This window comes from Neophocaena asiaeorientalis, unplaced genomic scaffold (genome assembly GCF_003031525.2).
Source record: "Neophocaena asiaeorientalis asiaeorientalis breed wild unplaced genomic scaffold, Neophocaena_asiaeorientalis_V1.1 scaffold582, whole genome shotgun sequence".
Taxonomy (NCBI): Eukaryota; Metazoa; Chordata; class Mammalia; order Artiodactyla; family Phocoenidae; genus Neophocaena; species Neophocaena asiaeorientalis.
Window position 1 is genome coordinate 509,990 of NW_020172996.1, and position 13,679 is coordinate 523,668.

A 13,679-nucleotide genomic window follows, 5' to 3' on the forward strand; every position below is an offset into this window, starting at 1 on the left:
CTTCGTTGCTGCGCACAGGCTTTCTCTAGTTGCGGTGATTGAGGGGCTACTCTTCACTGTGGCATGCGGGCTTCTCATTGCAATTGCTTCTCTTATTGTAGAGCATGGGCTCTAGGTGCGTGGGCTCAGTAGTTGTGTCTTTCAGGCTCAGTCATTGTGGCTCACGGGCTTAGTTGCTCTGCAGCATGTGGGATCTTCCCAAACCAGGGCTCCAAACCCTGTCCACTGCATTGGCAGGTGGATTCTTAACCAGTGTGCCACCAGGGAAGCCCTCCTTTTTCACTTTGATATTAGTAATTTGTGTCCTCTCTTGTTTTTGTGACTAGGCTGACTAGCATGTTTTTGATTTTATTGGGCATTTTAAAGAACCAGCTTTTTTTTGACTTTGTTGAATTTTCTCTACTGATTTTTAAAATTATTTCTTCTTTTCTTCTTTTGTATTTCATTTCCCCTAGTTTCCTAAGATAGAGGCACAGATGACTGATTATAGGTTTTTCATCTTATCTAATATATGCCTTCAGTGCTACCGATTGCCATATAAACACTGCTTTCACTGCATTGGCATTTTTTTTTTAAGTTTATTTTTCGGTGCGTTGGATCTTCGTTGCTGTGTGGGCTTTGTCTAGTTGCAGTGAGTGGGGGCTACTCTTCGTTGTGGTGCACAGGCTTCTTATTGTGGTGGCTTCTCTTGTTGCAGAGCGTGGGCTCTAGGGGTGCGGACTTTAGTAGTTGCAGTGTGTGGGCTCTAGAGCACAAGCTTAGTAGTTGCGGCACATGGGCTTAGTTGCTCTGCAGCATGTGGGATGTTCCCAGACCAGGGCTTGAACCCGTGTCCCCTGCATTGGCAGGCAGATTCTTAACTGCCACCAAGGAAGTCCCCATCTGCATGTTTTCACAACTGCTGTGTTTCTTTCTTTCAAAATACTTAAAAATTTATCTTAATATTTATGCTTTGACCCATGTTTTATTTGGAAGTGTATTATTGAATTTATCAGTGTTGTGCAATTTTATAGCTATCCTTTTGTTACTGGTTGCCGGTGTAATTCCACTTTGTTCTGAGAACTGATCTTGTATGTTTTCTATTCTTTTAAATTTGTTAAGGTGTGTTTTCTGGCCCAAGGTGTAGTCCATCTTGTGAATGTTCTATGTCAGCTTGAGAAGAATATTCTGCTGTTTTTGAATGGAGTAGCCTAGTAATCTGTAGGTTACTGTTACATCCAGTTGACTGATGATGGTGATCCTCAGTTTACCAGCATCCTTATAGATTTTTTTCTTTTCTGGATCTGTTCATTTCTTAGAGAGGTTTGTTGAATGAAGTCTCCAAGTGTTATAGCAGATTCATCTATTTTTTACTTGTAGGTCTGTTTTGCCTCATATTTTCACATTGTGTTGTTAGACGCAGACATGTTAAGGATTGTTGTGTATTCTGGAGTATTGACCCCTTTACCATTGTGTCATTCTCATTATCCCTGATGACTTTGCTTATGCAAAATCTGCTGTGATCTCAGTATAGTTACTACCACTTTTCTTTTTTTTCTTTTGATTTGTGTGGACCTCTTTTTCTATATTGACATACTTTTAATTTATATGCATCTTTTTTTTAAGCATCTTTTCAAAAATTTTTTGTGGTATGTGGGCCTCTGACTGCCGTGGCCTCTCCCACTGCGGAGCATAGGCTCCGGATGTGCAGGCTTAGTGGACACGGCCCACGGGCCCAGCAGCTCTGCTGCATGCAGGATCCTCCTGGACCGGGGCACGAACCTGCGTCCCCTGCATCGGCAGGTGGACTCTCAACCACTGCGCCACCAGGGAAGACCTTTAAGCATCTTTTTAAAAAAATTTTAAATTTTGGTTATGCTGGGTCTTAGTCGAGGGTCGCAGGCTCCATAGTGGTGGCTCACTTGCTCCATTAGTTGTGGCATGTGTACTCCTTAGTTGCGGCACGTATGCTCCTTAATTCTGGCTGGTGGGGTCCTTAGTTGCGGCTCAGAGGCTCCTTCGTTGTGGTGTGCAAACTCTTAGTTGCGGCATGCATGTAGGATCTAATTCCCAGACCAGGGATCAAACCCGCGTCCCCTGCATTAGAAGGTGGATTCTTTTTTTTTTTTTGGGGGGGGGGGGGGTACACAGCTCTCTCACTGTTGTGGCCTCTCCAGTTGCAGAGCACAGGCTCCGGACGCACAGGCTCAGCAGCCATGGCTCACGGGCCTAGCCGCTCTGCGGCACGTGGGATCTTCCCAGACCAGGGCACAAATCTGTGTCCCCTGCATCGGCAGGTGGACTCTCAACCACTGCGCCACCAGGGAAGCCACCTACTTCCCATTTTTATTCTGACTCCAGCCTGGGATAATTTCCCTACCACCTCTCTAACCCATTTATCTCATGTGGTCTTCACATTGTTTTCCCCTTAGTACTTACTGGTATTGTTTATGTCCTCAACCATGTATATATCCTTTAATATTTCTTGAATACCAGCTACCAGTTGCAGTCAGATTTTCTGGGGCCTGGAAATACACTTCTGCATAGTATGATAGGTCACCAGTAGATGTGGTCCTGGTAAAAGCCATTGACAGAGGAGTGAATTGTCGAACTTGCCTTTTGCCTTGGGCCACATCCAGTCCCTGTGTCTTGTACTTGGTGAGAGCACCTTCTTTCCCAATTTGACCCCAACTCCATTTCCTGAACACAATCCTGTGGACTGCTTCCTTCATGTGTCAGATATATAGTTGTGATGGTGTCGCTCACACCCAATAACATGAACAAGAACTTCACCATCATTTCTTTGTTTTCAGGTTCTTGGCACTGGGTCGAGGATGAAGAGACACCTTCTGAACAGAGCGTATCTGCAGAAGGAGTGTCACAGATCAGGACTTCCAGCGCAGGTTCATCTCCTGAGAAGACCCAGCCCTGTAAGATGTGCCTCCCAGTCTTGAAAGACATTTTGCACTTGGCTGAAGAGCAAGGAACAAATAGGGGGCAGAAAGCATACACATGTGGGGCATGTGGGAAACAGTTCTATTTCACTGCAAACCTTCAAGAGCACCACAAGCAGCACATTAGAGAGAAACCCTTCAGCTGTGATATGGGGAGACCCGCATTTTTCAAAAGCTGCACAATCCATGCAACAGGGAATCTCTCTACCTACATGGAGATTGGGAACAACTATGTGGCCAAAATTGGACTTCAGAAAGAGGTCACTAATACCAGGAAGAAACTGAACAACAGTAAGGAGTGTGAAGCTGTTTTTGACAGTGGAAAATGTCATCACAGCTGTGGAGAAGGCAACAAATTCTCCAGCCACACAGAAATACTTGTTCAGTCTGAGACAGTCCTCACTTGTGAAAGGTTTTGTGAATGCAGCAACTGTGGGAAAGCCTGCACCCAAAGAAGTAACCATAGTCAGCACCAGAAAGTTCACACTGGAGAAAGGCCTTATGAATGCAGCCAATGTGGAAAATTTTTTACCCACAAAGCTAGCTTCCTTACACATCAGAGAGTTCACAGTGGGGAAAGGCCTTATGAGTGCAGTGAATGTGGAAAATCTTTTACTACTAGGTCTGGCCTCTATTATCATCTGCGAGTTCACACTGGAGAAAGGCCTTATGAGTGCAATGAATGTGGGAAATCTTTTAGTAATAGGTCAATCCTTTGTAATCATCAGAGAGTTCACAGTGGAGAAAAGCCTTTTGAGTGCAGTGAATGTGGGAAATTCTTTAGCCGAAATGGACACCTCAGTGCCCATAAGAAAGTTCATACTGGAGAAAAGCCTTATGAATGCAATAAATGTGGAAAATTTTTTACTGCTAAGACGAGCCTTCATTACCATCAGCGAATTCACAGTGGAGAAAAGCCTTATGAGTGTAGTCAATGTGGGAAATCTTTTACTACTAGCTCTGGTTTCTATTATCATCAGAGAGTTCACAGTGGAGAAAAGCCTTATGAGTGCAGTGAATGTGGAAAATCTTTTACTAGTAGTTCTGGTCTCTATTATCATCAGAGAGTTCACAGTGGAGAAAGGCCTTATGAGTGCAGTGAATGTGGGAAATCTTTTACTACTAGTTCTGCTCTCTATTATCATCAGAGAGTTCACAGTGGAGAAAGGCCTTATGAGTGCAATGAATGTGGGAAGTGTTTTACTGGTAGCTCGAGCCTTAATCGTCATCAGAGAGTTCACAGTGGAGAAAGGCCTTATGAGTGCATTGCATGTGGGAAATGTTTTAGTATTATATCTGATCTTTATGTTCATCAGAGAATTCACACAGGAGAAAGGCCTTATAAGTGCAATGAATGTGGGAAATGTTTTACTGATACGTCAAGTCTTCGTCGTCATCAGAGAGTTCACACTGGAGAAAGGCCTTATGAGTGCACTGAATGTGGGAAATCCTTTAGCCGAAGACAGCTCCTCCATATCCATAGGAAAATCCACACTAGAGAAAAGCCTTGTGAGTGAAAGGAATGTGATAAATCTTATTGAAAGGTGCCACTTCATTAAACATCAGTTCACACTGGTAAAAGGGCCTTATGAATATAGCGAATATAGATGGGACTAATGTTCAAGGAGTTTGAGATTGTAACAGGGTGGGAAGAACCCCTGCAGTTACTGTGCAGCAAATGTACCCTTTCTTGGGACAAACTGAGGCACAGAGAGAATGTATCATCTGTTGTGAACAGCGATCTGTATTCAATGTCAGGTTGCCTGGTTCAGGACATAGGGAATCTGGTCACTTCAGTCCTTTTCTCCCCCTTCCCCCGTTGAGGACACAAAGACACGTTGTCCATCCGGACACTTTTGCCCCCCACCCCAGGAGCCCTGCTGATACCATAGCCCCATGCTGATGAATAGGGCTGTCTTTCTCTGCGAAACAACATTGATGGCTTTCTTGGAAATGACTCCCATTCATCTACCCAACCAAACCAGTGCTTATAGTGTTGTTGTTGTTTTTTTTTTTTTTTTTTTTTTTTTTTTTTTTTTTTGCTTATAGTGTTTTTATTCACATTTGTAAAGGAAGACATGTGCAGCCCAGAGACGTTGAGGGAATTCCACAAGACCTCACTACTGCCAGGTCTTTGATGAGAGTGCTTCCTCTACACTGCACCCTTCCGGTGGCCTCCTGCTTTGAGCAGGGACTCTCATTTTCTTTGTCCCAAAGATGAACTACCAACACCTGATGTGTTTTCCACCTGGACCTCCAGCTTCATTTTTTCCAGTGTACATCTTCCTGCAAACACCCTCCCTCTTGGGACGTTCTTACAGTGACAGCAGCACCAAGCCAGGCACTGCAGAGGATCATTGGAGTCACCCCAAATGTGACACTGGCTCCACTGCCATATGCATTGATTCGTTTTCAAGGTCCTTTCCTTCTTTTTCATAAACCCACTTCAGGATGTCCTCATTTCCCCATTATGCAGTTGACATGCTCACTGTTCTGGGCAGTGTGAAGGACACTGAAGGACTAGGAATGTCCACTGTGGCCCTCACATGGCCTGGTCCCCAAGGCTATTTCTCCTAATCCCTTTTACCATCCCCTTACTGCTCCTCCCCCACCGCCCTCCCCAAAATGTAAGTCACCAAATAATGATTTTTAATCAGCAAGAACTTTCCTGCCCCCCTTTTGCAACCTACATTTGACCAACCTAGCTTAAAAGCTAAGACAGAATGCAGGGTGATACCTCCGATGAAGACTGTAAAATCACAGTATAAAATCAGTATGATTTTAATTGCTTTTTTCTCATGGTTCTTTTTTTTTTTGGGTGCACTTTGTGGCATGTGGGATTTTAGTTATCCAACCAGGGATTGAACCTCTGCCTCCTGCAGTGGAAATGCAGAGCCATAACTAGTGGACTGCCAGGGGATTCCCTCAGGATTTTTCAGTTTGAGTTATTGTTTTTTTTTTTTTAATCTATTTTTTACCTGCATGTCTTGTTTTGATAAATTTCTATTTCTTCTACCTGCTTTTATTTTGTGAGTTCTTGTCTGTTTTCTCTTTCCTTGACAAGTAAGAGATCAGGGAAACAACAAAGGTATCTGTGAGATTTCACACATTTACCCAATGTGAGTGACTTCTTTTCTGCATGGAACTGTAATTTGGCGTAGTGAAAGAATATGTTCTCAATTTTTTCTTAATTTTGGTCTTATGCATAATGTAATGGCCACATACATTATATATGTTAAAGATAAATCTGGGGCTTCCCTGGTGGTGCAGTGGTTGAGAGTCCACCTGCCGATGCAGGGGACACGGGTTCATGCCCCAGTCCGGGAAGATCCCACATGCCGTGGAGCGGCTGGGCCCGTGAGCCATGGTCGCTGAGCCTGCGCGTCTGGAGCCTGTGCTCCACGACGGGAGAGGCCATGACAGTGAGAGGTCTGCGTACCACAAAAAAATAAAAGATAAATCTGCACTATTAACATATGCTACCTCAGGTTTTTTCCTCTTTTTATTCTCAGTCCCCCCCCCCTTTTTTTTCCCCACACCACACAGCTTGTGGGACCTCAGTTCCCTGACCAGACATCAAACCCAGGCCCACTGAAAGCCCAGAATCCTAACCACTAGGCCACCAGGGAACTCCCATATCCTACCTCAGTCTTAAGTCCAGATATTCAGTAACACAGTAAATGAAATCCTGGTTTGTAGTCTTTGCCAATTTCCCTGGTGTAAATACTTCCAGCATATCCAATGTCAAATTGCCAACATAATGTCACTGAATATGGAGTTGGGAAGCATTGCCAGGAGCCTACCATTGTATTCTTTTTCTACCTTACAGGTACAGTAGCCACAAATAATTTTAAGAATGTCGCTAGTAAACCATAGTAGAATGATTATAAAGTGACAGGTTTTGCATATTTGTTTTAAAAATGGTTTAATATATGTATAGTTCACTGAAAATAAATTACATGTATCTTAAATGTACATTTTAACACTGTGATACTTGTGTAAAGCCCTGAAACCAGTTTCCCCCTGTCACTTTTAATTCATCCTCAAAATTAAAAATACTGATGCAAGAGCATATTCTACTTTTGAAATAACTTTTTTCAAATGTATATATAAATGGAATGTGTAGGAACCTTCCTGTATATTACATCATTTACTGTATTTTGTAGATTTTTTGTGTTTGTGTATCGTGATTTACTTAGTGGTTTTTACAATTTATAATCCCAGGTATGTCTTTGAATACATACATTTCTTTTTTTTTAATTTATTTTATTTACTTTTGGCTGTGTTGGGTCTTCGTTGCTGCACACAGGCTTTCTCTAGTTGCAGCGAGTGGGAGCTACTTTTCTCTGCAGTGCATGGGCTTCTCATTGCAGTGGCTTCTCTTGTTGTGGAGCACAGGCGCTAGTCGCATGGGCTTCAGTAGTTGCAGCACTTGGCATGTGGGATCTTCCCAGACCAGGGATCAAACTCATGTCCCCTGCATTGGCAGGCAGATTCTCAACCACTGCACCACCAGGGAAGCCCCTGAATACATAATTTCTTAAAATGTGTTTCTAAAATAAGAGCCTTTACATAACTCCAGTAACTTTATTACACATGAAAGTATTCTAAATATCAGTGCATATCAGCACAAATGGGGACACTGTGTGACAGATTTTGATTGCTAACACACGTCCATGCATCCTGTACCTACAAACTACCACAGCACAAAGGATTTATGACAGAAGTGAGAACCTGTTTGGGAAATAAAGTGGGAGATGCTGACGTAGCACAGCAGGTGTGGCTACAAAAGTCACAAATACTCCAGCGAGATTTTGGGGCAGGGATGTGATAGAGATGCCCAACATTCTGGTGTGTGGGCCGCACATAATCTCCCAGTCTTCCTGGATAATGTGTGATGAGGTGAGTGCAGACTGGTTTGGAAAGAACAACTTCTCCCACATCATTGCAAGTATGATGATGCACTGATGGTTTTCAGACCAGGGACTGGGTAACCACCTTGTTACAACCTGGAGATTCACACCTGTGAGCAGCTTTGTTAAGCAAGCAGAAGGACTTGGGGTGGGGTTTTACAGGCTTTATGGGAGGTGTCAGGCTGCATTCGGCACATAGCATTTAGACTTAGGTTTGTCAAGCATGAGTCCCGAGGAGATGTGGGCACGTTCTTGATGATTAGCAATCATTATTTGGTGACATTTTTCTGTTGGGTAGGAGGAGCAGTTAAGCAGTGTGTCCTAGAGTTAGGAGTAAGAGCCTTGGGGACTTGGAGAGGGCTACAGTGAACGTTTCTAGTCCTTCAGTGTCCTTTACAGTGCTTGGAATAGTGACTGGGAGAATTTGGACACACGCACATCATGAAGCAGGTTCATGAAGATGGACATGACCTTGGAAACAAATCACTGCATGTGGTGGTGGAGGCCTCTGTCACATCTGAGGTGAAACTGAAGACCTGTGTGTGTTGCTGGGTGGTGCTGCTGTCCCTGTGAAAATCTTCCTAATAGGCTGCTTGCAGAGAGGTGGTGTGCACTGGGGATAGTGGAGCTGGAGGCCCTGGTGGAGATGCAGACGTCAGGTGTGTATAGTTCATGATTGGGACACAGCAGATGGAGTGCCTCCTGGAGGGGCCCCAAGAGATGCCATTGGACAGGTGCAACTTAGAGGAATCACTCTCATCAAGGGCCTGAGAGCTGTGTACCTTTGTGAAAGTCCCTCCACATCTCTAAGTTGCAGACTCCTCCTTTCACAAACTGCAGTAATAATAATTACTGGGTATCACTAGGTAGATTGGGTAGATAAATGGGGTCATTCACAGGAAAGCCATCAATGTTGGTTCCCAGTAAAATATACTCTTGTCCCTCAGCATGGGGTGTAGGGTATGAGTAAGGCTCTTGGGTGGAGGGTCACAGGGTATCAGGATGGGCAAGGTGTTCTTTAAAGGAGTCCCCAAAGACTGAAAGATTGAGTTCAACATTAAGTAAAGACAGCTGAGGACTTATAGCCAAGAAGTAGAGTGAAGGAGTCAGTGGATGGAAAATTACCAACAGAAAACAAGGTAACGGGTGTTCTTGCTAAACCGACTTAATAAGAATCTTGCTATTCAGATCAGATATCAAGGGTAGGAAATGGGTGTTTGATCAGATATCAATGGGGGAGTTATTCTTACTAAACTGGCTTTTCAGGTTTGATAAAACTGGGCTAAGCAGGCTTGTCCTCCAAACAATATAGGTTCATTTCTCATCTGGTTGTTTTTGTTCATTATGGACCAGCTGAGAGGAAATCAAGGTGGCAGTGTAGGAGGGCATGGAGCTCACGTTCCCCCACGAACACATCAAAAATACATTTACTTTGGAACAATCCTCACTGAAAACTGGCAGAAGGACTCCTGTTCAACCAAGGCTGTAAGAAACATATACATGTAATTGGGCAGGAAGGGAAGAAAAGCAATGTGGTCAGGAGTTGTGGGACTCAGAAAGGAAGGGCGATCACTTGGGCAGTGAGCTCCCTGGGGAGTGAGTGGCTTGAAGTACAGACTAGGTGTTCCAGTCCTCGTGTCTATATTGTGGAGACAAGCCTTGACGGGGTGGAGGACCACTGGGACAGACAGGCTGGAGGAGCCTGGACTTTGCTTGGGAGGAGTGAGCAAGCAAATGCCTGTCCCTGCAGCCAGGCAGAGAGAGGTCTGCATTAGCAGGTTTTTGCAGGTTTCTGGTGACCAGGATCTTAGCACACCCAAGTCAGAGTGGAGCAAATGCTCTGGCCTCACTAACTCCATGCCAGAGCACGGGACTGCATGTGTGGCCGCCAAGACCTGGGAAAAGAGTCGATATTTGGAAGCAGAGACAACCTGGTCCCAGTGCAGAGTCAGAGTGGGGCTTTGGTAGCCATTCTTGGCACTTACTCCCCAGGTATATCAGAAGCAGCCCAGTCTTCTGATGGCAGCTGGCTGGCCACAGCTCACCCACCCCACCATACATGCATAGAAACCACAGGGGACTGCCTCCTCCCTATGGAGTGGTGCTGCAACACAGAGGGAGTGAGGGAGAGTGGAGATACTGATCAGCTGTGAGAGAGCAACAGGTCTTGTTTCCAATGCAGGGCAGCGATAGGCCTCTAGCAGCTGTTGAGTTCACCGTGATCACCTCACCATGGCCCCCAGCCCAGTGAACCCTGTCCAAGCCAAGAAAATGCCCCAGCCCACTGCATGCCACAGTGCAGCACTGGATCTGGGGCAGCCACAACTGAGGAAAAGACCCTAGGTTGCATCTGAGCATAGCCACAGAGGCCTACACAGACAGCATACCAGACCGCTGTATGCACGAAAATCCCACTTGCTTCAACACTCCCTTCCTGTGGCTAAAGTCCCAGTGTGGGGAGAAGGAAGAACACACAATTAATGGGAACAGAGCCAGCCCCAGCCCGACCCTCATGGCTTCTGGTCCTGCAACTTGGGATCAGGTCTCACACCCGGAGCTGGCTGTAGTCCCTCAATCTCCAGTCTCAGCCCTTACTGTGGTGATAGCTGCCATCACGCTCTGAGGAAAGACGTGACTGGCACCCACATCAAATCCAGCCCTCCCACCAAAAGCATTGGGTATATCCACTCTGCATAGTCATAGTCCCTCAGAAGGCCACCCCTTCAAGACCCCAAAGGGAAACTGTATCACCTAAGTTTATAGAGGTAGAGAAAGTTAAATAAAATGAAAATTGCCAATGAAATACTCTCAATTGGGAGAAAGAGAAAACCCCTTAAAGAATAAACAATGAAACAGAAATAACTGTTACAATGTAAATAATTCAAAACATTGGTAATAAAAATATTAACCGAACTAGGAAAAATAATTGAGCTAAACACTGGATATTTTAAGAGAGAACTAGAAAACAAAAGGAGACCCAATGAAAAATAAATACTTCAAGGGAGTTCTCTGGTGGCCTAGTGGTTAGTATTCTGGGCTTTTACTCTTGTGGCCCGGGATCAATCCCTGGTTGGGGAACTGAGATCCAACAAACTGCGTGGAGCGGCCAAAAAAAAAGTTCAATGGCTCAAATAAAAAGCACGCTAGCAGGAATGAACAGCAGAGGAAGAGAGACAGAGAATGCATAAGTGGTCTGGAAGATAGAATAATGGAAATCACAGAATCAGGAAAGCAGGCAGAAAAACTATGTTTTTTAAATGAAAGGAATATACAAGATCTCTAGGATAACGTTGTGTCCCAATATTCGAATTACAGGGGTTCCAGAAGGAAAAGAGAGGGAGCATGGGAACAAAAATATTTTTCAAGACATTATGGGTGAAAATTTCCTTTACCTGAAGAAGGAAACTGGTATTAAGGTACAGGAAGTATTGATACACAGGATCCCAAACAAGATGAACCCAAACAGACCCACACCAAGACATATCATAAGAAAATGGCAAAAGTTGAAGATAGAGTTCTCAATGCATCAAGAGAAAAAGAAAGAGTCATAAACTAGGGAATCCCAATAATGCTATCAGCTGTTTTCTCTGCAGATGCTTTGCAGGCCAGAAGGGAATGGCAGGATATATTCAAAGTGCTGAAAGGGAGAAAGCTGCAACCTAGGATACTCTACCCAGCAAGATTATCATTTAGAAAAGAAGGAGAGATAAAGAACTTCCCAGATCAGCAAAACCCAAAAGAATTAATCAATACTAATCCTACCATAATAGAAATGTTGAAGAGTCTTCTCTAAATGGAAAATAAATAATAATCTTCAGGAAAGGGAAAATTCCACTAGGGAAGGCAAATATATAGTAAAGAATGAAAATCGTTTAAATAAGCTGGTAAGTAAATTTTTTAAAAATGTAGACACAACAGGATAAGCACAAAGATGTAAAATATGACATCAAAAACACAACTACAGTAATTATTATTATTTTTTGGAGGGGGGCCTGTAACATGACTTGTGGGATCTCAGTTCCCTGAACAGGGATGGAACCCTGCCACGGCAATGAAAGCGCTGAATTCTAACCACAAGGCGAGCAGGGATCTCTCCAAAAATCAACTACAATAAGAAAAACGGGAAAAGAACAAATATGTGGAGTCTAAATAACATGCTACTAAACCAATGGGTCAGTGAAGAGATCAAATGGGAAAGCAGCAAATATCTTAAGACAAATGTAAACTGAAGCACAACACTCCAAAATTTATGGGATGAAGCAAAAGCAATTCTAGGAGGGAAGTCTATAGCAATGCAGGCCTCAAGGAACAAGAGACAACCCAAATAAATAGCCTAACCTACTATCTATGAGAATTAGAAAAAGAAGAACGACAAAGGTTCCCTTCCCCCTTAAGAAGACTGGAGCCCCTAAACTACTAACTATGAGAATTAGAAAAAGAACAATAAACCTTCCGCGCTCCCTTAAAAAGATAGGAGTCCCTTTCCCGCCCTAGAAGTCATTTTCCAGTGCTTCCGTGGTGCAGCTTGGTTTTTTCCGGGCGATTCAGGTGCCGGGTGACATTCCCTGAGTCCTTGGCACTACATTACCCAGAAGATTTTGCGCTAAGGCAGCGACGTTCATCCAATGAAAATCCAGGAAGGGGGCATTTCCGGGAGGGCGAACCTCCGGGAGAAGAACTTCCGGCGTCCTCGTGGCGCCCATTTTGATCGTGGAGCTAGTCGGAAGGTCGCAGTGTGCGGTGATGGGAGCGAGGTGACGGGCCAAGAAGACGCAGGAGGAGGCTTTGTACACACTGCAAAGGGACGGCCTGAGTGTTGGGGACACCGCCGCCTGCGGGGTGCATCGGTACAAAGTCCGACAGGACCCCTCGACTGTCGCCACTCCTCTCCTCCCAGGAGCTCCGATGGCGGCGGCTGCGCTGACGGACCCGGCTCAGGTAAATGCTGCGGGCTCCGGGTTCTCCCCTGCCCGTTTCCCCACCCAAATACGAAACTCCTGAGTGAGAGGCGTCTGGTCCAGGACAGTGAGGCCTGCAGGGGTGGTGTCCCTATTTCTGACCACCGTTGTAATGTGGTCTGAGTGAGGCTTGGAGATACAACTGAAGCAGGAATATTCGGGAACCCGGAGTCCATCTTGTTTCTGCGAGGAACGCAGTTTGAGGCCAGGCTGCACCTGGAGTGGTAGATGAGTGGTTGTGTTTCACTTCTTAGGGCCTTGGGAGCGGTGGAGAGTTTTGAATAAAGGAAGGGCACAATCTGAGCTAGGCTTTTGAAAATAATCCAAAGTGTTCAACGGAAAGCAGAATGTAGGGGAATGATGAGGACATTGAGGCAGAGGGAAGTTGTGGCTTTTTTCAGGGTCACAACTGGTAAGTGGGAGCACTGAGGATGGAGGCACAGAGGAGAGGTTAGTAAGTCAGCCAGAGTTTACCTGGCTCTGATATTGGGCACAGGTCCAGGGAAAGTGTGAGCCCCTGAAGCACTGCTTACGTCACTTTCCTCCATCGCCTGCCTTTCCCCACAGATTCCATGGGCTGGAGAAGCACTTTGGGCAAGTGGCGGTTGTCCCAGTCCCTCACTTGTTCTCAACCCCACGCACACATTCTGTGTATTTGAGGTGTCTTAGGGTTCTTCACCTGCCATTCTCCCAGCACTTTGGTTTGGGGACCCTGGAGAACCCCATGCTTGGTTTTCTGAGTGCAGGCCAGTTTTTGTGGAGGGGGTTCTAGTTTCCCACCACTGATGAAATGAGGTGTGGAAGGTTACTCCTGGAACCGGTACCAGTATGTGGCAGTGATTTTTTTTTTTTTTTTTTTTTTTTTTTTTTTGGGG

At 44.9% G+C, this 13,679-nt stretch overlaps 1 protein-coding gene across 2 annotated transcripts in view; it reads left to right on the forward strand.

The window, feature by feature from the left end:
- The window catches only part of LOC112397957 (zinc finger protein 211-like), a 30,397-nt gene that overhangs the window by 2,843 nt on the left and 13,875 nt on the right, over nt 1-13,679 (forward strand). Inside the window, exon 2 of one of the 2 annotated variants that reach the window (XM_024742304.1) lies at nt 2,793-4,388. In XM_024742304.1, the coding sequence (XP_024598072.1) occupies nt 2,793-4,388 (1,596 nt within the window). Of the gene's footprint in view, nt 1-2,792; nt 4,389-12,568; nt 12,785-13,679 lie in introns of those variants that run through there. The other variant, XM_024742303.1, reaches the window with a different exon arrangement.